At 45.2% G+C, this 24,362-nt stretch overlaps 1 protein-coding gene across 1 annotated transcript in view; it reads left to right on the top strand.

Moving 5' to 3' along the window:
- Positions 1–18,597, top strand: part of LOC148442973 (T-lymphocyte activation antigen CD86-like) — an 84,188-nt gene extending 65,591 nt beyond the window's left edge. Inside the window, exons 6-7 of the mRNA XM_088463440.1 lie at positions 17,505–17,568; positions 18,435–18,597. Coding sequence (XP_088319566.1) covers positions 17,505–17,568; positions 18,435–18,501 — 131 coding nt within the window. The 3' untranslated portion in view covers positions 18,502–18,597. The remainder of the gene's footprint in view (positions 1–17,504; positions 17,569–18,434) is intronic.
- The last annotated feature ends 5,765 nt before the right edge of the window (positions 18,598–24,362 follow it).

Below are 24,362 nucleotides of genomic sequence, written 5' to 3' on the forward strand. Positions count from 1 at the left end.
CCCTCTAAGTGCCTAAACCTAACCCCCCCTTCCCCGCCACCGAAACCTAAGTCCCCCGGTGGGGTGCCTAACCCTAACCTCTCCCCGGGGGTGCCTAACCCTAACCCTCCTTCCTCCTAGCCTAACCCTATCCTCCCGGGGGGTGCCTAACCCTAAGACCCCCCGGGGGTGCCTAACCCTAACCCTCCCTCCCCCTAGCCTAACCCTAACCTCCCAGGGGGGTGCCTAACCCTAAGTCCCCCCCGGGAGCCCTAAACTTAACCCCCCCCGCGGCTGTCCGCACTCAGCGCCCGGCATCACTTCGATTGGGATGCCGGATACCGGTCTCCCAGCGTCGGTAAAATGACAGGCGTCTAGATTTAGACGCCTGTCATTTCAACCTCGCCGGGATAAAGCAGTTGGGAAGCCAGCTGTCGGGATTAGGTCCGCCGGCTTCCCGACTGTATACCCCTAAACCTAACCCCTCTCCCTGCACCCTAAACCTAACCCTCCCGGGGTGGTGCCCGCTATCCCCCTAGGGGATGGCACCCCCTATCCTCCCCCAGGGGGTGCCTAAACCTAACCCCCCCCTCCCGCACCCTAAACCAAATCCTCCCTGGGTGGTGCCTAGCCCTAAGTCCCCCCGGGGGTCCCTAAACCTAACTCCCCCCTGTGGCTAAGCGCTGACACTTCCTGGCTTACCATTTCGTTCAGGAAGCCCTCTGTCTAGATTTCGCCATCGGGATTTAGACGGGCGTTGGGATTTCAACGCTTGTCTTTAGTCCTGCATCCGGCCGTCGGCATTTTGACTGTATCTCATAGATATGTGTGTTTTGTGTGGGACTGAGAGAGGGAGGTGCCTCTGGAGTGGTTTGATATAAGTAAGGGTACCATGTCCTGCAGTTCATTGAGTCAGAAAATCAGAGCTAGCCTGGCATTTGAGGTCACAGGTGCTATTTTGGCAATATAGCTGCTAGATTTAAAGGGACAGTTTGCAAAAAACTTTTTTTTTTTACTTCAAACTTTACGTTATAAATCTAATGGCTATGGTATATGCCCACCAATCACAGGCTATTAATTTGGGCCAACAACTCTTTTATAAGGTTTACAAACATGCAGATGATTGCTTAAGGCTAGTAAAAAATAAATGTTAGAGATAATAGCTTAATCAATAAGAATTTAGGGGCTCATTTATCAATGAGTTATATCATTCGCAACGAGTGATAATACTTGTTGCGTATGATAAATGGTTCTCCAGCCAATCACCTCCCAACTGTCATCTGTTTGAAAAATGACAGTTGGGAGCCGATTGGCTGGAGCACCAATTATCGTACACAATGAGGTTTATCACTAGTTGTGAATGATAAAACTCATTGATATATGAGGCCCTAAGTTTAGTTAAAGGAGTTAGTAGAAACTGGTTTGAGTTCCGTTTATACTGTCAACCAAATATTCTGACTCCATAAGGAAGAAATTGCTCTGTTACACTCTTACGGGTTGAGCTTTGGGGAAATAAACCTTCATGAAAGATCGTTTTCATGTTTTAATTCAAATTGATGTGGAGAAGAGGACCAGCGGAGTAGATGCCCATAGCAACCAATCAGCATCTACCTATCATTTTAGAGAATGCTCTTGATGAATACTACCTCCAAGCTGATTGGTTGCTATGGGCAACTTCTCCACTGGTCCACGTCGCCACTTTTTTTCACTGCTTAATACATCAACCCCATAGCTTCCATCGGAGAGGGATCAATTGAAGGTCACAAGAGTATTATCCAGTGTGGGGAATGTCTGGACACTGCTGGTAAAATACATGGAGAGTTCTGCTAGTATGAGATACTGTAAGCAGTGGCGGTTCTAGAGGCGGGCAAGCAAGGCTATTGCCTGGGGCGCTGCAGCCTGAGGGGGCAGCCGCAGTCTCCCTGCCAGCGCTGTCTAGTTAGATGGCGCCCGTCCGATCTTGATAATTTTAGATTAAGTACATAGATATATTTGAGAAAATAAGTTGAAGTGTCATTAAATCAAACTTTTAATATTATGGGGTCTATTTACTAAGCAGTGTTAGGAGACAGAGTGAAAAGTGATAAGGTACCAGCCAATCAGCTCCTAACTGCCATCTCACAGGCTGTGTTTGAAAAATAACAGTTGGGAGCTGATTGGCTGGTACCTTATCACTTTCTTATCACTTTTCATTCTGTCTCCTAACACTGCTTAGTAAATAGACCCCATAATCAGGTAAACTAAGCAACTCAAGGGTCTATTTACTAAGCTGTGTTAGGAGACTGAGTGAAAAGTGATAAGGTACCAGCCAATCAGCTCCTAACTGTCATCTCACAGGATGTGTTTGAAAAATGACAGTTGGGAGCTGATTGGCTGACACCTTATCACTTTTCACTCTGTCTCCTAACACTGCTTAGTAAATAGACCCCTATATGTGATATGTACAAATTGTGAATCCAATCGCGGGTCTATGAATATACAGTATAAGCATCAGTGGCAAACCCAGGATTTCTAGAGGGGGGGTTTCCAAATGCTTGATTTTAGAGTGAGTGTGGCCAGTCCATGAAGAGGCCATAATTACCACTTATCCAGCTTTAATATGCGTCATACAAAGTGTATTGTGTGTAATAATTCCAGCATATACAGGACCAGAGATCACAGTAAGCTATTAAATGCGGCAGTAGGGCCATTCTGCTTGAGCTGAATGTTTTTATTTTAGATGTGGGCACCATTTCAGGGCATGGGAGCAAGTCCGGGAGTCTGGGGAAGCAGCAGAAGAATCTAGCACTGTTCTGGACATACATATTGGGCTCTATAGCAGTGCATCCCTAACAGTGCATGTTTTCCAAATCCCCTAATTGGTGCACAGGTTATTTATTACTGGCTGATACATGTTAAAAGATCCACAGGTGGTGCTAATTATTTAATTTGTGATACTGAGAAGAACATGCAGCACTAGTAAAATTCCATTATATTACTATTCATGGTGTGGGTTGGAGAGGGGGGTTTCCAGGCAGACGGAAACCCCCCCCCCCTGCATTTGCCTATGAGCATTCTACATTGCAACTGCACAAATAATTATTTTCACTTAGGTCAATAAATCCTGACCTCTATAGTGAAAGCTGTAGTGAGAAGCTTGAGCTCCTCTGACAGCGTCTTTATGATTTAAAAGCGCAACCACAGAGTGATCATTAATGAGACAATTGTAACTAAGTACAGTGAGAGTTGGATTGAGAAGCTCTGGCTCTGATGACGTGTTCTCATGATGTACAGTACAGTACCTCAGCACAACTACTTAATGATATATTGTAACCACAATAGAGACAAGGGTATCCTGAATTTCATCTTTGCAGCACTGACTAATATTGATGCAATTTGTTCAGTGGTTACTGTGGAAGAGCATTAATACGCTCTCAGGGCCTTATTCAGCACAGATCACTATGTGGCTTACACGCATGCAACGCAGTTGCTAATATCAGCGGCGATATGTAAATGTCTGCATTCGTATTGTGACCGCAGCCTGACATAAGGACGCCCACTTCCCCTTATTCACAGAGCCGTAACTAGACTTTTTGGTGCCCTGTGCCAGAAAGCGCATTGGTGTCCCCCTATTTTTTAAATAGGGAGTTAACACACCCAAATAAAGGCCATAGCCCCATGGGGAAGGGCCATGGAAGAGATAGGGGACGCCAGGAGATGCTGAGGATAAAACAAGAGGAAGCTACAAGTGAGAATGATAATAGACAGAAAAGTGACAGGTCCAAACAGCGCCCCCTGCCCTGCGGTGCCCTGTGCCATGGCACAGGCCGCACTACCCTAGTTACGGCCCTGATTATTCACATCCGTATACTTTTTCAACATAGCAAAACAATTGGTAACAACGAGTAACATCGGACCCATACACACAGGTAAGGCAGGTCAGACCTCACTCAGGAATTGCTAACTTCTGCACACGCTATGAGGCCTCTGGCTGCGTGTGGTATCGCAGTGGATAGTTTATGCATGCCCATGCAGCGGTGTTGTAACGCACTGGGACGCCTGCCTTCTCCAGACCACCCCCCTGTCACCACCCACAAATGGCACTTCCTGTCATACACTCTGCTATGGGCCTGCGTAGCCTCTGCCATCGTAGTACCGATCACAGAGGCTAGTTTCGCGCATGAGCAGAATGCAAAAATCACCCAATTGCGTGCGTATAAGCAACTGCGATCCTTGCTGGATCAGGCTCTCAGTGCAAACAGAAATGTATAATAAGACTGGAATAAAAATAGTCTAATAAATTATTTTTTAAGTATAAACAGCAAATCATTACTTGTTTAATTCATATCAATGACTCATATAATAAAGATCCATATTATCGAATGTACAGCAAATGTTACAGAAATAAGGGGGAGCAATGGTTTTATGTCTGATATGGACAGATGATGCTAATGAATAGATTATAATTAAGGATGTGCGCCGACCCCCCGTGTTTTGGTTTTGGATCTGTATCTCCTCATGTTTTAGATCTTGATGTGGTTTTGCCAAAACCGCCCCTTGCGTGTTTTGGTTTTGGATCTGTATTTTTTCAAAAAAAAATCATAATAACAGCTAAAATCACATAAAAAATGGGCCTGTTTTTGTTCCTACAGTATTATTAACCTCAATAACATTTATTTCCAGTCATTTCCTGTCACTTTTGACCACCTCACAGCTAGTTTAGGACCAAAAGGTTGCATCCAGCTAGCTGGCTGATTAAGCTAAGCTAAGTGACAGCAGTGGGCGGCACTAACATACTAATACATGGACGTTAAACTGCGGTCTGGCCGGCAGGGTCACCAAACAGTAATAGCGCAGCTAAGTTGCTAACGCGCACACACAATTTTTTGTGGATTGATAATATTAATTCTATTTCGCTTTTATTTTTTAAACACTGGGGAAGAGCACCCCTGAATGAGGCAGCAGCCCCTTGTTGAACAACACAGACAGCACCCCTTGTTTATGGACAACAAAGCAACCCTGCCGAGTGCGGACAGACCACCTGCAGAGTCACAAATACGTGGATGATAAACTGCGGCAGTGTCACCGTACAATAATAGCGCAGCTAAGTTGCTAACGCACACACACACACAAAAAAGAAAGAAAAAAAGCACTTTTATTTTTTTTTACACTGAGGGAAGAGCACCCGCGAGAATCTGACATCGGGAGGATGATGCTTTGCCTCGTTTTGAGATCCGATTCAGGCGGGAAAACCCGGGCCGGTCTTAGATCCAACTCGGAATTGCAATGTTCAGGTGGGTCCGGTTCTCGGAGAACTGAATCCGCTTATCTCTAATTATAATTAACCGTAATATATGGCTGGAGTACTCACCTCTGTATGAAATAAAAATAACGTCATCAATTATTCTTATAGCCACAATACACTATATCCAGATAGACATATGTACCGTAAAGATGGAAAGGCTAATGGTATAAATAAGCCTTAATAATTACAGATATACTGTATGACTGGTGAATCTACCGCAACCGGCTCCAATACATCATTCATACCTATTCATCTGTATGCACTACATATTGCAGTATTGGCCATTGACAGAGGTCCTTTACTGAGATCAGCATTAATAAGAATGGTTACCGAGGAGGGGACTGCACTGATTATTGGTGCATAATGCAAAGTATGACGCTGTGGCTGATGGTATAAATAAACCAGCATAGATTTGCGTGAATCTACTGTATTCAGCCTAGGTAATAACATCTAAAAGGATCCTGTGTATGGGTGTCTTAATAAAGATTGGATGACTGTATACTTATTTTACAGAGGTGAGAGAGAGTGTAAAAGGAGTATTAGTGGATATAGAATAGACAACAATGGAGGGATTATCAGCATCTATTCAGATTTATGAGTCTAGATAATTGGATTTGGAGAATGATGTTTGGGTAATGCATACATATATACACTATTGATAGATAGTGAATATTACTATCATAAACAAGTTGTGTATTTGCGAATACGTACATAATTAATTATCAGATATTGGGATACTATATAGAGTGTTCTATTATAACCCCTGATATCTAACTTTGGTGCATACAGTATATTAAGAGTAGGGAAATTAAATCCCACAGAATTGTATGAAATTCACTAGGAATAGATAATATCACACCAAACACGGAATGGACAACGAATCAGATACAATATTATATTGTTGAGTTTGTTTTGTCAATAAACATTTTTAATAATTCACTGGAAGGAATATGGATTAAAAATGCTTTTAAAAAATATTAGACAATAGTTATATTTTATCATTTCTATTAGTGCGCCAGGAAAACAGACAATCTTTCCTCCTCTTATTTGTATTTCTGACACTTTATTGTCTTTGTCAACACCCTTGTATTGGATGAGATGTTGGGGCTTACACATCATTAGGACTTTGCTAAAACCTATGCCTAGTGCAGAGGTATTCCTCTACCCCCTACTTCTTGTATTGGAATACTGTGTAAGCACATTACTGTGTGTGGCGTACTGTGTAAGGGGTATTACTGTGTGTGGTTTACTGTGTAAGGGGCATTACTGTGTGTGGCGTACTGTGTAAGGGGTATTACTGTGTATGGCGTACTGTGTAAGGGGTATTACTGTGTGTGGCGTACTGTGTAAGGGCTATTACTGTGTGTGGCGTACTGTGTAAGGGGTATTACTGTGTGTGGTGTACTGTGTTAGGGCTATTACTGTGTGTGGGGTACTGTGTAAGGGGCATTTCTGTGTGTGGCATACTGTGTAAGGGCTATTACTGTGTGTGGCGTACTGTGTAAGGGGCATTAATGTGTGTGGGATACCATGTAAGGGCCATTACTAGTGTTCCTTCTAGGCTGTTTTAGTGGGGCACCGCACCCTGCCCAACAATGCACCCTGCCCTATTTCCGCCACCTTGCTAAATCCTGCCCTGAGCCTTCCGCACCTGTTGTCTGCAGTGTGCCGCCAGTGGGAAAAGTTGTGGTGATAGATCGCCACCGGGTTAATAGACGCGCATGGCATCTATTCAATGTGAGGAGAGAGCTTGGGGGAAGCCCACCATCTCTGTAGGTGCTGGCCATGCCCCCAAGTGTGATGAATTTGGGGAATTCTGCAAGGACGCTTCCCCTCCCTGATTAACCATGCCCCCTGTGGCGTGCGCAGAGGAACGTCATCTATAAAAACTTTTTATTTTGGTGTGTGTATGGGGTGGGGGGGGGGGAGGGGGGGCAACTGGGAACTTTTGACCTCAGCTCCACAATGTCTAGAACCGGCCCAGACTGTAAACAAGTTTAACCGCATGCAGGCAGTATGTGGATTGGGTGGGCAAGCAGGAATGCTTCCCGATTGCTTGCTATAGTCACCTAACCAGACAGTAAGCCCTTTGGGTCAGGAAGTATTTACCTCTTGTCAGGGCCGCCATCAGGGGGGGACTGCCGGGACTGTAGTCCCAGGCCCGGACACTTGGCAGAAAGGATGGGGCCTGGTAGTGCACCGGACCACCCATTACCTAGTCATAAAATTAACTGAATTAACCTCCGTGTCCCGCTCCCGCCCGGTCAGACTCAGGACCTTCCGGGAGCACTTGGTAAGTAGAAGCTGCAATGTAACTAGGAGCTGCCCCCTCCCAAACTGAGCTCCGCCTCCCCTGCACGCTTCCGCAAATGAATGGGCTTTCTGCCGATGACACGCACGTGACATGATGATGTCACCCTGTGTAATGTACGTTCTTCTCACTGACTGCGTGGCACGTGCCCATGAAGAAGAGCAGAGGAGCCGGAGCAGTGCAAAATCAACAGAAGCAGCAGGACGCCGGCCGAAACTGCTGAGTAATTGAGTCATACAGAGGTAACCTCTGTCACTTACTGTTGCACAAAGACAGACCCTTTGAAAAAACGATCTTGACAAATGGATTTGAGGCTGCCTAGAGTGAGACACACTGAAGCCCCTTTGTCATGTGGGGACATTATTTAGTTTAATTGACTGAGTTCTAGTTTTGTTGTACATGGTCAGCTGCCTAATGTATGTGTGTATATATATATATATATATATCAGGGCCGGCGATAGTCTTTGCTGTGCCCAGTGTCATCCTATGTTACCGGCCCTTCCCTCTTCCGCTCCCTCCCCCTGAGATTACCTATACACTGTACCACCTTGAGGGAGGGTGGGCATTTCCTGCGCCCGCCAGATACAATGGTGCTCTGGGCAATGGACCGACTTGCGCGTGCCTGGGGCCACTACTGATACACATATATATATGTGTGTGTGTGTGTGTGTGTGTGTGTATACATATATATATATATATATATATATATATATATATATATACAAATGCACAGCTGCCTGTCCCTGAAAGAGAGCAGAGGGGGCACTGCTTAAAACTAATATCAGTTAAGGGACAGTCAGTCAAGATTTAGAAAAGGGAAGGGGTTGGGGGATTTCTGCATAGCATATAGGGGGGTGATTCAGAGGTGGATACAGCCATTGGGCAACCTACACCCACACAGCTCCCAGCATCCACGGAAGTCCCACCTGCCATCCCCCCAGAAGGGGGCCCTGTCTATTTTGTCAGTACCGGGCCCAAAAATTTCTGATGGCAGCCCTGCCTCTTGTATTCTAGTGTCTCCATTTGCTGCTATACTGTGCTATTACAGATGGATGTTTATTACAGTTTTTTATATTTTTGGTTTTATTGAACCAAAATAATACTGTATGCTTTTGAATGCACTGAAAGGGTTTTTCTTGTTCGTTTTAGCTGCCACAATAGCTGGAAAAGGAGTCAGTGCGACTGACTGTGGGTCCAGGGTGGGCCAGCCACCTAGTAGGCCAGTCCAGGTTCTAGTCACTAAGTCAATTCATTACATTATAGCTGTGAGGCCCTTATACAGTTCTAGGCTGTCAGGAAGAACTTTGCTCTTAGCCTGAGGGATATTGGATATACCGTATATACTAGTATAAGCCGAGTTTTTCAGCACATTTTTTGTGCTGAAAAAGTACCCCCTCGGCTTATACTCGAGTGAAGTGTGTAGCGCTGACCGGACGGCGTTCGGTCAGCGCTACACAGCACAAACACACAGCCGCCGGAGCCGGCAGCTATGTGTTTGCTGTAATCAGCAGCCGCTGAGAGTCTGTCAGACTCTCATCGGCTGCTGCTGCTCCCACTGCGGGAGCCATCTTCCGGCTCCCGCAGTGGGTAATGGGAGAGACGTCATGAGTAATGACGTCTCTCCCATGCAAAGCGGCCGGAGGAGCTGATAGCGGCGGGACCAGGAGCGGGAGTTTCAGGTAAGTGATTTTTTTTTTTTTTTTTAAATTCTTATTACGTCTCTCTCTACTGGGGGGGGGGACTACTGGGGGCACTACCAGGGGGCGATTACTACAGGGGGCACTAAAAGGTGGGATTACCACTGGGGGTACTACCAGGGGGGGATTACTACACGGGGCACTAAAAGGTGGGATTACCACTGGGGGTACTACCAGGGGGGGATTACTACAGGGGGGACTAAAAGGGGTTATTACCACTGGGGGAACTACCAGGGGGGGATTACTACAGGGGGCACTAAAAGGTGGGATTACCACTGGGGGTACTACCAGGGGGGGATTACTACAGGGGGCACTAAAAGGGGTTATTACCACTGGGGGAACTACCAGGGGGGGATTACTACAGGGGGAACTACAAGGGGGGAATTCTTACGGGTGCACTACCAGGGGGGGATTACTACAGGGGGCACTAAAAGGGAGGATTACCACTGGGAGTACTACCAGGGGGGATTACTACTGGGGGCACTAAAAGGGGGGGATTACCACTGGGGGCACTACCAGGGGGGGATTACTACTGGAGGCACTGAAAGGGGGGATTACCACTGGGGGCACTACCAGGAGGGATTACTACTGGGGGCACTACCAGCTGCTGTCATTTCCCACCCTAGGCTTATACTCGAGTCAATAACTTTTCCCAGTTTTTCGTGGTAAAAGTAGGTACCTCGGCTTATATTCGGGTCGATTTATACTCGAGTATATACAGTAAGAGAGTAATGCTGACTAATCCTGACTATCAAGTGCCAAATATTTCTGACCATTGTACTGGGATCACTGTTTGCTACTACAAGTATATTAACAATCCTCTTTCTGTACAGCCTAGTTAGATCTTGTTGAGCTCCTGGTTTTAGTGTGAGGCTGTGGCAGGGGGACACTATGCTCGTAGTCTCCTTTTTTTTATAGTGGAAACCACTCCAGATTTTTTTTTCGCAACTTTTGAGCTGAAGTTAGGCTCTAGCATGGAAAAAACACCTGTAATTGGCTGGCGGCTACGGGGAATCCCGGGCAGTCCTGACTTTCGTCATTTATCGTCAATACCCGCTGGTGAATGGGCCACTCCTTAATGGGAATTTTTTTGCAAATTGTAGAATCGGCCATATCATTTAGCGTAAAAGTTGATCTTTAATTCGGACCAACAACTATGAATAAAAGGTGCATTTGTTTGCAAAGGTGCTTGCATTGTGGTTGGCACACTCACTGTCCATTAGAGGACTGTTTAGCTACTAAGACCCATACAGGCAGGAATACTGTTTTATGTTTCCTTTTGGCCTCTCCCTTGGACTCTGCCCGTGCATCCTATGTGCCGATTTCCTGCTTCAGGAGACAGCGGTCATATCATGCTTATTCCCCTAAAGATGGTGTCTACTCTCTGGCACAAATGTACAGCCTCAAAGTGAAGTACTGTGAAAAGCGGATTGGGCCAAACGCATTATTTCTGCAAAAAGTTTCCCTGTGCTGTACACTTAGGGCCGGATTCAATTAGAGGCGAAAAGTCTCGGCCGATGTTTTTGTACGCTCCCGCTTTTCACCTTATTCAATGCCAAAACAGGCAAAAACGCGGACGTTTTAATGCCTTTTTTGTGGAAATAAGTCCAAATTAAGCCTAACTAACCCTGGTGATCATTATAGAAGTGTTTTACTCGCTGTATTGCAAGTATTTGTGCCAGTGAGCAGTGGATTAATACCAGCCAGTAGCAAGCAATGGGTTCAGCAGTCCTGCAGGTGCAGCAGGAGATAAGCAAATGATTACAGGAACAGAAAACTACATAGGGGGAGGTGTATCAAACCTGCTAAAGAAGAAAACTGAGCCTGTTGGCCATAGCAACCAATCACCTTCTAACTATCATTTATCTTGTACATTGTATAAAATGATAGGTAGAATCATTCACCTGTCCTCTTTAGAAAGTTTGATACGTGTCCCCCATTGTCAATAAGGGAGAGCCTACCTCATTATTTAGGCGAGTATAATCTGAATTGCAAAGGATGACACCTGAAGATGATAGGGATCATGGTGGGGTTCCTCACCATCTTTGAAAGGATTGCTGAGAGCAGTAGACCAATGAGACGGTTCAGGTCCCCTCCTAACGGGATGTAGTTAAGAGACTGGCTGCTGCAAGGGTGCCGGTCTCAATACCGACATCCTAATCCAGACAAGGAAGTTGATAGGCATCAAAATACTGACGCTTATCTTAATCCCAACACCGGAATGCCGTAGGACTCCACACCGAATGAGGTTAGTCAGGGGCACCATTAGCGTTAGCCCGCGGGGGGGGGTAGGTTTACGGTCCGTAGAAGAGTTAGGGTTAGGTTTCGTGGGGGAGGTTAGGATTAGGCATCCCCAGGGGGAGGTTAGGTTTAGGCACCCCCCTGGAAGGTTTAGGTTTAGGGTGCATTAAGGGGGGGTTAGGGTTAGGCACTAGTGGGGGAGGTTAGGGTTAGGCACCACTAAGGGAAGGTTTGGGTTAAAGGGGAGAGGGGTAGGGATAGGTTACTTACCTGCCCTGTCGGGATCTTCTCCCTTCGGGCTGACGGCGGAACTTCATACTCATTCCCTTCCTAACTGGTGGTACACAGAAAGATTACTGTACAGTGACTTATGTAAGCAGGAAGTTCAACAATATCCAAAGCTTAAAGCAGGGATTGTGTCTGGTTTGGGTGTAACTGCCCATTTTCAATGGGTAGGAATTCACAGCTGTAGGGCCTGAATTGGCTACAGGCAGAGGTTTCTAGGACAACTATGTGTGTTGATTGACATGACAGATTTGTGAGTGTCCAGCTAACATGTATACGGCATAACATAAGCCTCGTGGATTTGAAGATCGCAGGTCAGCTAATCTCCCTGGTAGAAGGACATCTGGGCTTCCTACTGGAAATGATCCATTGCAAACTGAAGGAAACACAAAACTCCAGCTTCTAATAAAAGTGCTCCAACTTTTAAAGTAATTAAGGAAGCCCATAGTGAGCTGGATCTATATTGCATTTCCGGAAGGCTGCCAAGCCCGTCTATGTTGACGGTGCCATTGTCTGGGCCATATGGCTGTGAATTATAACATCACCTGGGCAGCAATGGAATGTGGTGAACCAACATTCACCTGGTACACCTCTTACTTGTCTAACTGCTCCTTCTCTGTCTCCACACTTACCTCCCCTTCCCCTCCTCTCCCCATACTAATCAGTGCCCCATTTTTCTTCTCCCTCTACTTCCCTTCCTGTTATGGCAATAACTATGGGGAGGTAATATGATCTTGAAACTGTTTGGAGAGATGTTCTTCTTTAGCAGTTGCCTGTCCGTTACTGAGCATATTGGTACTCAGCTAGAGCCAGGACTTCAAAGTAGTAAAAACGTATTACCTGAGATAAAAAAAATAAATAAGGAGTCTGAGAACGCAATACTTGAAGTGCAGCAACCTGGTGAAACAGTAGGAAGGGACACAAGGTCAAGCCAGTGGAGTCCTGGGATATACCAACGGTCATGGCTGGCAGTGGGCAGTCAAGTCAGGGCATGGTCTGGATTTGGGGCAGGCACCTCTCAATATGATATCCAGGAAATAAGCTAAGGCCAGAAATACAGAGGCTCAATCACTGCTGCTCACAGCACCTGGGGAATATGGAGAGCACGCTACCTGTGTGCCAGAGCGCCTGTGACATCGGTATCCATTGGCAAACACCACCGGCGAGTGCGGCTACAGCCATTGAACCTAACACTTCCCTCTGGGAAACATATACAGAAAATAAGAGAAGGCCACTCAGAGCAGCGCTAGGTGGCCTTCTCTTATTTTCTGTATATGTTTTGCAAGGTTAAGAGCTGGTGATTCTGTGGGTTGGACCCCGGCTGCCGTTCTTTTAGCGCAAGTCACATACCTTTTTTCTTTGTTTACTTCCCTCTGGGAGCTTATCAGCTTCTTCGGCCTACAATGCCAGGTGACACCTGGAGGATCTACCTGACTTCCACAAATATAAAAGATAATAATAATAATACAGTATAGGGTTCATTATGTTATACTTTGATGGGAAAAGTTTCTTCTTCGGTAACGCAGGAGATACCACAGATACCGCGCTGATTTCTGACACCGATCACACAGGGGATGTGAATCCTGTGGAAACTGAATGTTTCTTCTGCTTTTTAAAAAATAAAAAAATACTGTATGTTTGTCACAGACACTGGATTCTGCTTCGGGCCACATACGGTAGTGATGACCTCACAGATAAGTTTCGCTTTCTGCAGTGGAGAGCATGGGTGCAGGCAATGGCTGCTGAGTCAGTTATCTTCACAGATAATGGAATGTAGGGGGAATTCCAATCATTCCTCGCAGAACTGACTTGGTCAAAGGTTATAAACAAGCTCAGTCTTTATACTGGGGATGTCGCTGAGTGTTGTCATTTTTTCTTGTGGAAGGAAAGTGGCGCAAATCATTCTCTTTGCAGCTGACATTAACTTTAAAATATGCTGGTGTCTTCCACAGCTTACTCAGGCATAGGGACGCCCATTGCTGCCTTCTCATATCCATCCAAAGACGGGCAACAGCTTCGGTTACATTAATGCAGATCGGGCAGCCACTCAAACACTGTGGCTCTCCTGACACGCTGAGAGCTCTCATGCTGCGAAGGAGATGGTAATGGGCAATTTATGCACGCCCATGAAACGGCGATTGAACCACCAGACACGCCTGCGTTGCCTAGCCACCCCCCTGTTACCTCCCCCAAACACTATCTGTCACTCACTTTGTGTATGGATCCTCTGTGCGAGCGTAATCGCAAACCAACCGCTGCGCGTGTGCCGTAATTCCTCCTCACATGCACAATTGCTCAGTCAGTGTAAATATCGGCATTGCGGAAATCACTGAATCAGCCCCCAGATCTGTATGTGATTAGTGTCCTGACATGAGGAGATGAGTTTGATACATGTGTCACCGGCAGAGAGTAAAATCCCGGTATTGTATAGAATATACATTGTATTGAATAGGCTTATTACTTTGCACCTATCACATGTCCTATATAATACAGATCTAATGAACCCTGACAATATAATATAACCATTATTTTCAGCGATGGCGTCTTGACTTATTCTACATTATAGTGTCATATGCATACTTGCCTACCCTCCCGATTTGGTCGGGAGCCTCCCGAAAATCGGGTGCCGCTCCCGACCTCCCGGGAAGGCAGGCAATTCTCCCGGCTACCGCCCAACCCTCCTATCCCCCCCGCAATGACCCCTGCAACCCCTGCAGTGGGGGGGCCGGTGACGCGATTCGTGTCATTTTGGCCCCGCGGGCCATAGCGGGGGCGGGGCCAAACTGATGCGATCTCGTGACCCCGCCCCCACCACGCCTTCAAGTGATGTCACCCGCCCAGCAACTCCCCCTTGTACCGGCCACACCCCCCCTGTCCTGCCGATCTGGCTGCTCCCTCCCGGAAGGAGCAGCCAGAAAGTCGGCATTTATGGTCATATGTTCAGGAGATGGGACAATTTGTGATTTGGCGGCAATGGTTCCATATTTAGCAAATTCACATATTTCTCAAGCAAATAAAGCTGTTTAAGAACACATCTTAAGGCTATAAAACGTAGAGATGTGCGATTCGGTTCTCGAGAAATCCGAATCCACCTCAACTACGTAAATCCAGGTTCTGATCACCTGATGAGATCCGGATAAATCCGAGACGCAGTTCTGATCTGCCAGCAGTTTGGAATTCAGATATTAAATCCGCATTTTCGTATTTTGGATTGCAAAAATGACATGATTTTAGTTGGTTTTTAAAATCGTTTTTTATAATTTTTTTTCTTTTTTTAAAAAAAAAATCCAGATCCAAAACACTTGAGGGTGCTTTTGCAAAACCAAAACCCAAACACGAAGATGAAACCAGATCCAAAACCAAAACACAGGGTCGGCACACATCTCTAATAATAAGTACATTTAAATGGACATTTGCTCAATTTTTATTTTATATATTTACATTATTTAAAGATATAGGAGTCTATTTACTAAGCCTTGGATGGAGATATAGCAGATGAAAATAAAGTACCAGCCAACCAGCTCCTAACTGTCATTTTCAACACAGCCTATGACATTAGAAGCTGATTGGCTGGTACTATATCTCCATTCACTTTATCCTCATCAAAGGCCTAGTACACAGGTTCTCAAACTCGGTCCTCAGGACCCAAACAGTGCATGTTTTCCAGGTCTCCTCACAGAATCACAAGCGGGCTGGCTGGCAACTTTTAGCCTGGGGGCAAATGCATGCAGGCGGCCCTGGCAGAGGAGTAGCGTGTAGCCAGGGTGTCCGAAGAATATGCGTGCTACGGCGCCCGCCCCCCCCACTCAAGTGTTCCAGGGAGGAGGCGGGTCCATATGGGATTAATGTAAGGTAAAAATAAAGATTAGGGCAGCCCTTTGTCGTAGTGCCCATATGCAGTGCCCCCGTGTGCCACAGGATAGAACACCCTTAAGCAGGCCTCCAGTATTGCCCCCAGTAGTAGTCCCCCCCTTTGTAGTGCCCACAGTAGTAGTAGTCCCCCCCCTTTGTAGTGCCCCCAGTAGTAGTAGTCCCCCCCCTTTGTAGTGCCCCCAGTAGTAGTAGTCCCCCCCTTTGTAGTGCCCCCAGTAGTAGTAGTCCCCCCTCTTTGTAGTGCCCCCAGTCGCAGTAGTCCCCCCCTTTGCAGTGCCCCAGTAGTAGTAGTGCCCCCCCTGTAGTGCCCCCAGTAGTAGTCCCCCCCGTGTAGTGTTGCCCCTAGTAGATGTCCCCCCCCTTGTAGTGTCCCCAGTAGTAGTAGTCCCCCCCTTGTAGTGTCCCCAGTAGTAGTAATAGTAGTAGTCCCCTTATATTGCCCTCAGTAGTAGTAGTCCCCAGTAGTTGTAGTCCCCTCCCCCTTGTAGTGCCCCCAGTAGTAGTCCCCCACCCTCCTTGTAGTGTCCCCAGTAGTAGTAGTCCCCAGTAGTAGTAGTCCCCCACCCCCCTTGTAGTGCCCCCAGTAGTACTAGTAGTCCCCTTATAGTGCCCCCAGTAGCAGTAGTCCCCAGTACTAGTAGTCCCCCACCCCCCTTGTAGTGCCCCCAGTAGTAGTAGTAGTAGTCCCCTTATGGTGCCCCCAGTAGTAGTAGTCCCCAGTAGTAGTCCCCTTCCCCTTGTAGTGCCCCAGTAGTAGTAGTCCCCCCCTTGTAGTGCCCCCAGTAGTTGTAGTCCCCCACCCCGCTTGTAATGCCCCCAGTAGTAGTCCCCTCCCCCTTGTAGTGCCCCCAGTAGTAGTCCCCACTTGTAGTGCCCCCAGTAGTAGTAGTCCCCCCCTTGTAGTGCCCCCAGTAGTTGTAGTCCCCCACCCCCCTTGTAATGCCCCCAGTAGTAGTAGTCCCCCCCTTTGTAGAGCCCCCAGTAGTGCCAGCCTCCCCCCCAGTAGACACACATAATATAAAAAACAAAATAAAAAAAACCACTTACCTGAATCCCCGCTCCCGCCGCCGCCATCTGCTATTCCGTCTGTCCTCCCGGGCCGGGCCACTCTGCATTATGGGAGAGACATCATATGACATCATGATGCCTCTCCCATTGCCCACTGCGGGAGCCGGAAGATGGAGCGGCTCCCGCAGTGGGCGCAGCAGCAGCAGCTAATGAGAGTCTGACAGACTCTCATTGGCGGCTGCTTACAACAAACACACAGCTGCCGGAGCTGGCGGCTGTGTGTTTGTCAGTGTAGCGCTGACCGAACTCCGTCCGGTCAGCGCTACACATGCGGTGCAGTCTGTGTCACAGTGACACAGACTGCACCGGCCCGCATGACGCTGCAGCCCGCCACTGATCACAAGTGATATAATTAGCTCCACCTGTGGGTTTTTTAAAATGTGTCAGCGAGTAGTGAATACACCTGTGCACCTGCTGGGTGACCTGCAAATTATGACCTGTGCGGGGTCCTGAGGACCGAGTTTGAGAACCACTGGCCTAGTAAATAGACCCCCTAATGTTAAAATTATTTTGGTCACAAATTACTTTTTTCATTATTATTTGTGTTGGTGTCTGTGAAAAAAAACACAAATTGACATTTTGCTCCCCTCCTAGTGACGTATTTCAGCTATTAAGATACTAAAACTGAAAAATTGTATAGTAACATTACTGTACACGCAGTGCAGACACAAAGAAAAGGGAAAGTTTGACATTACAGCTTATAGTATTGTCTATCTCCTAGTGCGTTATAACATAATATCTAACTTGTAGATGTCTTCTCTGACAGATGTCCCACAGGCACATGAAGGAGAGGAAATGCAATCTTTAAAAAGCGAGGACGTTAACCAACCGTAAGTACTATCAGTATAAAATTATACCAATGTAAGTTGGATGGGACTGAATCGGAAGTTTGGATATTTTGGCAGCTGGGTCAATCACTTGAAATGCATAATTATAGTGTTCATTCAGATAGCGCTCGGTCATCCATGGCCGACCCTGCTCAAAAGCCTAAGGTGCCATTGCTCCAGGGTGGGGGGGGATGGTGCGAACAGCAGGCGCAATGCAGATTGACTAACAGAAAATGGCAGCTGCTCAAATCGATCTGGCAGTACTCTTCAGGTGCATGAAAGGGAGGGGTCATGCCAAGGAGAATTGTTCCTCAGCACACTGAATTGCACCTGCAACAATATATGAAGACTACATGGTGCTAGAAATTCAGAGATATTAGTTCCATGCATTTGCAAATACATGGGAAGCTGCTAGGCAGCGTCACGGCCTCTCTGTTACTAGCAGCCCCTAACACTAAGGGGTTCACGCCCGAGGCGCAGGTCACCCCAAAAAACGTCCAGCCCAGGACCCCTCCCAGGGCATCACACGAAAAAAGGAAGAAGGGTGACAGTGAAGTGTAAAGTATAGATGCGTAAGAATAATTAATAAGTGTTGAAAAAGGGTTAAAATATATGTGAAAAAATGACATGAATAAAAAACAAACAATGCAGATTGACGCCAGATCAGATGTTGATGGAGATTAGTGGCTGTTTTGGTCCCACAAACTCGAGATTTGCCAGAATTGCAGCATGCATAGGAATTGTTGGGGCAATTCTAACATACATCACCTTTCACACCTGTGTTATAGATGGACAGTTAGGAAATGTGCATAAATTGCAAGCAACATATTTCCCTAATTCTATGTTTGTCTTTGTTGTTCTTCGCTCAGAGTTCCTACCAAGATTACCACGGAGAATGAGACGGCAAACGGGTCTTCCCCAGATCCCTCTGCCTAACGGCCAATTTGTAAGACTGATGAAGGGCAATCTGAAGATCAAGCACTGCGACATCTCCTGTAGTCCCTTTTTGTGGTGCTGTGGAGGATAACGTCATTCCTGGACTTTAAGCGGGGGGAGGGGGGGGGGGAATGATGGAGCATTTCAAAAAGGGAAGCCGTTGTAACCTGCAATCTGCACTATGGAACCGACTGAGATGTGACTTTTGATATGTTTTATTTCATTCATTCTGCACTTTACTAGCAGTTTAGGTTATGAAGCAGCGATGAGCAAAATTTTCAAATCTGTTCCAGAAATCGTCGCCTCATTTGGTATTTGGCTGCGGAAGTTTCCACATTTCCCGGGCGGAATGCCCTGCACGTATTCTCCATAAGAGGAGGGTGAACTGGCACCTTCATTTTTAGCTCTGTTTGCACACTATGCATTCTGCACACGATGCCATTATGGCGTGGAACTGGAAGACGCTAGCCTCGGAACATGGCGCCTTCGTGAAATGGCCTAAAGTGTCACACAGCTGCCACTCCGATCACCGCTGGTTGTCACATACCGTAGGCGATGTTATGTTATAAAAAAAGGGCGTTGTGATGTCAATATGAGGCAATGCAGATGATTTCCTAACATTGTGACGTCATGTGTTGCGTTTCCACCGTAGGAGGGAATCCGCAGATAGAACGCGTGCGCGTAGCACCAATCGCTGATTTTTGACAGAATCGCGGATTAATGTGGCCACAAACGCTCCAAAAATTCTTTTGTTCACTTTTTATTTTGAACTTTGTATTTTTATATTGTTATTCTTTTTTTAAGCCAATATGCTATGTACATACAGACCGCACCTAAATGCTCATAGTATACATTTGAAAGTCAATGACAGTCCCGGAACTAAAAGGTGAAAAAAGACTTAGCTGCATACTCTCCTAATACTGTATTTATTATCTTACTGCACTTAGAGACAGTCAGCTAAGCTGCTACTCAATTATAAATTAAAGCCAGGGTGTTACAGTATACAGAATGTCCATGCAATGATGTCTACTGATAGCAAAACATTTCACAGCCCCCTTCTCTGACACTTCAGTAAATCATTTGAATTTAGCTCTCTTATGTAGTGAAACAAAAATCCAAGTTAAGTGAAATCTTTGTTGCATGGCAATGTATACAGGTGGAGTAAAGTTTAGTTCATAGTTCGTGCACTACAATATATGTGTCATTTGCAGGATAGTGCATGTACAATCCCTTTGTTCTAATGGACAATGTGTGGCAGAAAGCTTTCTAATTGGTGCTAACTTGAGCCAGATAAAGACCCATCACCTTTAGCTTGGGTCACAACAAATGAATGTAGCATCCACGCTAAACAAAGAATATTAAACTGGTGCTTGTACTGTAATCACGGGTAACCTGTAGCCACAATAACTTGAAACCATATGAACAAAATAAAATAGCAAAAAATGAAAATATTGCAATAAATAATTGCAGTGTTTCTGGACGCTTTAAGACTTCGAAGCTGGACGTTTAAGAAGCGAAGGGGGTTATGGGACAGACAAAAACAGTATCCCAATGTTTAATAGCATGTTAGCTTTAGCTATTACATTCAAGAACACCTCTGTAGTGAAACAAAATTTTTATTTTACAGTCATCTCAATGGCACCCAAAAACGATAGGAAAATAAAATTATTGTTACTGCGCTTTTAAACCTATGAGCAATACCAAAATTAAAATACAAGCAAATGGTTCCACTGAACAATTACAGGTGAGATGACTGCGTTACTATGTTGCAATGGTTGGTCATGTGTTCCGTCACGTGTTCCGTCTTGCTAATAATGAGCAGAGAACATACTGTACAAATTCATGCATGGCTGCCTATACCGATAGCGATTCTATATTTAAAAACTATTAACAAACACAACTGGATGCAAGGCACAATAATGCCGGTGATCTCCCTTGGGTATATTTTCTATTCTTGGAAATAGTCCTAAAATGAGCCTACTAGGTAATTACTTTGTTTTAAAATGACATTAAACAAAAAGTAACTCATTTTAAGAAAGGAAAATGCCTCCACATTATTCAAACTGAGGTCTTTATAAAAAAAAAAATTCATGTTGAATTGTCAAACTGAACAGTAAACTCCCGGCAGCAATGGGTTAATGTAATAAGTTATTTAAGTAATCTTTTTTTTTATTGCCATGAGTTTTCTGACATTGCTTTTTTAGCAGATTTTTCCATTATACAGTAGCAACAATAACGTCAATATCAGAATTAAAAAAGGGCTGTGCAAATTTATCATTATTTGAACAAAAATATTTATTTTAAGGATTTTTTTTGCCAACTTAACTTCATGCAAATGTAAGCTATTTTTTTCTTAAAACTTTAAGCTGTGGAATGAATTTATTTTGTAGAACAGATGTATCATAGGCGACCCACAAGTGGCCCAAAATGTAAAAACGTCAATCGCTTGAGACATTCAGTGAAGGTGAAAACTAATAGCCGCGCATGCGTATTGCCAGGTCTCGGCAGTAAAGTGATTGCATTCGCCATCTCTTTGATGTAGACTCTTCGCTGGGACAGGCTCTCATCAGAGTCGCTATCCTGACAGAAGTTTCTTGATAAATAAGCAGAGAAAATAATTTCCTTTGGGCTTTGTACAAAGCAATAAGAAATTATAGTTTAAAGGACACCCACTGCCACTGATGATGAAAAGACCCCTAAATGTCTACTAGGGTGTCAAATTAGGACTGACCAACTTTTTAAAAAATATAACAAAACCAAATTGTAAATATCAGTTATGTTTCCGTTGACAATACAATTATGTCCTGTGGTGCCCTGTCTAAGAAATTCACATTTGGCTGTTAATGTGTAAATAAGCAATGGGAAATCATAAAGTATTGCTTTGTTTTGTATCTATTTATTATGTCTGCTTTTGTGTTTTTTTTATATCTTTCTGTATTAATAACTTTGCTGTATTCATGTTAAGCATTGAATGTGTGAACAATATGTGCCGAAGGACTTGCCCGTTTATCTGCTTATAGTATGTGCAAAGATTTGTGACTGGTACATTTTATTTAGTTTATTTATTTTGGGTGTATTTTCTATTTTTTTTACACAATATAATTTTTTATTATAAGTTATAATTTGAATAATATTATTTCATTTTAAGTGTGTTATTTTACATCTAGTTTTTCTTTATATGACATTAAATATACAAAGTATGGCTCAACTCAAAATCTAAATCTATTATTATTATTATTATTAATAATAATAATTAATGTCAGTGCATCCTTATAAAAAAAAAAAAAACAATAATATTCCGGAACTAGAGGAATTTATGAATTTAGTGGCCTGTGTGCAAGAGTAGTGCTTGGGCCCTGCTCTCAAATGTGACATATGTCATTATTAAACTAAACATCTCCTGGAAAACTGTTCAAGCCCTCCATCGACCAGCCTCCTTCCCTACAACCAGCCACATCATTAAATTATTAGCCTCCACATTTTATAAAGATAACACTTGTTGGATTAGTCCCTACAATATGTAAATATCCCCATCAATTTACACTACTGTAATAGATTCTCTTATTTAATAGAGTGTATAGGATATTTACACTCTGTCGCTGGAAAGATATTGCTGTTCTAAGTGAATGCTAAGTTACACCCCTAGTCTGCGAACCCTGTTTTATTAGAGGCTCTGGTTAGGGATGACACAATGATAACATGCTCTTGTCTAAAAAAAGTAAAAGGTCGTCTAAAGCATAAGGTAAAAAATATGTACAAGTCTATTTAAACAATACAGTAATATCTGGGTGTTTAGTCCTTCATTCCAGAAAATAAATAAACGCTTTGCCTGCTGAGGGTTTATCTCTTCACTGAATATATATATATATATTTCTATGTAAAAATGTCTCTAAATATATCACAACCTGTTAATATATTTAAAACAACATACACAAAAGTGTAAAAGAATAAAAATAAATAAAACAAAAATAAAGCAATAGAGAAAAAGTAGTTTTTTCACTCAAATACTTGCAACACATTCAGACCGCTTCCTCAGGCCTGATACCTTTACCAGTACTTTTTGTGGAAAGTAGCCTATAGGGTGTGAAGATGGCATTAGTTACTAGGTGGTTGGTAAATTCAGCAATTAATATAGACAGTATGGTTGAAAAGTTTCCAGCAGTTTCAGGACATCCTCGCACCCAGTCTAGGACTTCAGTGACGGTGATGCTTGAGGCTGAGAGAGGATATAAGGGCTGCCAGTTGAGTCGAGGAGTGCAGTTTAGGTAACTGTGAAGCGTGGACCTGGTTGTCCTGTGGTGGTCCGCCCATGTACCTAAGTGTTGAGCGACGGGGGTTTCCGGCCAAGCCTCCCTCACTGATAAGATAAGGAGGAAGGTGTAAAGCTGAAAGTAGGAATGGCAATCAACTATTGATGGTTCACAATCATTGCTGGTTAACCACCGATGGTTTTGCCATCAATGGTGGAGATCCAGTGTTTCTCTGCCATCCGTGGCACTGGGCAACTGAATGTTTTTTTTTTTCATGTGCCGGGACACAGAGCATAGCTCCAACCCCCAACATGACCCATAAAGCCCCGCCCCCACTCTCTGATAGGCCTGTTGTCCTGGCAATTATTAAGATATGGATGACCATTGGTGGATGTAACCATTGATGGTTGCCAATCAATGTATTCATACCATCGAGGTCAACCACCAATGGTGCTATTGATGATTAACCCACCAATGGTCATCCCTAGCTGAAAACCACCCCTGGGGAGGAGCTATGAATCCTCAGCTGTGAAGAGGGATGGATGGAGCACACAGAGCTTTCCACTCTGAGAGATAGAGTCTCTGCAATAGACTAGGGAGCAGGTCTGTAGAAAACTGCAATTCTCAACACCAACCACAGCTACACTCTATCTAGCTAGAACTTAACTGAAGTAGACCAAAGCAATGTAGAAACAGACATACACTTTCTAACTGCAGACTCTCGCCCGTGAGTGGAATCACTTAGAGATTGCAGTAAGTCATGTGGCCGAAACATTATCCGCTTGAAGGGGACAGCGAGAGTGAGAGAAGCTCTCCAAACTGCCAGATACCTAAGAAAGGAATGCTGCTATGAAAAGACTAGTGAGTCAGCCACACAGGTCTCAGCTCCAATCTAGCAAAATAAAGTGCACCACCGATCTCATGGGCATGCAACCAATGACAATTGTATTGACATTAACAGTTACTCATTGGCCCTCATTCAGAGGCACTCGCAAGAAGCGAGCGCTTGTTCTGAATGAGGGCGGCCGCTTGGTTTTTTTAGTGCGGCCTCCTGGTCACTAGCTAAGCTGTGGGTTACCACCCACAGCTTCAGCCACCGACCAGGGTGATGGTCGCGATGGTCAAGACCATCGCGACCATCGGGGCTTGCAACGAGACCCTAAGGTTGGGTCTCGGCAACCGCAAGCCCCAGGGAGCTTCCTGCTCTGATCGAGCAGGAAGCTCCCCACTGACATCACTGCTGATGTCAATGCGGCAGTGGCGTCACAAGGCGGGTGCGGGGGGTGCGGCCCGCACCCGGGTGTCACCCGCCGAGGGGTGACACCAAGGTGCAGGATCCCCCTCAGTGACAGGAGCCGGGTGCTGCACTATAGCATTAAGTGCAGCACTCGGCTCCTTTCAGTGAGGGAGCCGGCACTGCCAATGCCCGCACCTCCTGCACCCCCCGCCGGCACCACCCCATTGATACCTAATGTATAATTTTGTTAACCACGGCCACGGGCCGGGTTCGCGCCGCGAGGCCAAGCCCCTCCTGAAGGTCCAACATGTGAGGCCACGCCCCCGACACAACCCCTCCCGAAGACCACGCCCCCATTTCGGCAGGTGCCGCGT

Source organism: Taudactylus pleione, unplaced genomic scaffold, assembly GCF_031769625.1.
Source record: "Taudactylus pleione unplaced genomic scaffold, aTauple2 ptg001374l, whole genome shotgun sequence".
Lineage (NCBI taxonomy): Eukaryota > Metazoa > Chordata > Amphibia > Anura > Myobatrachidae > Taudactylus > Taudactylus pleione.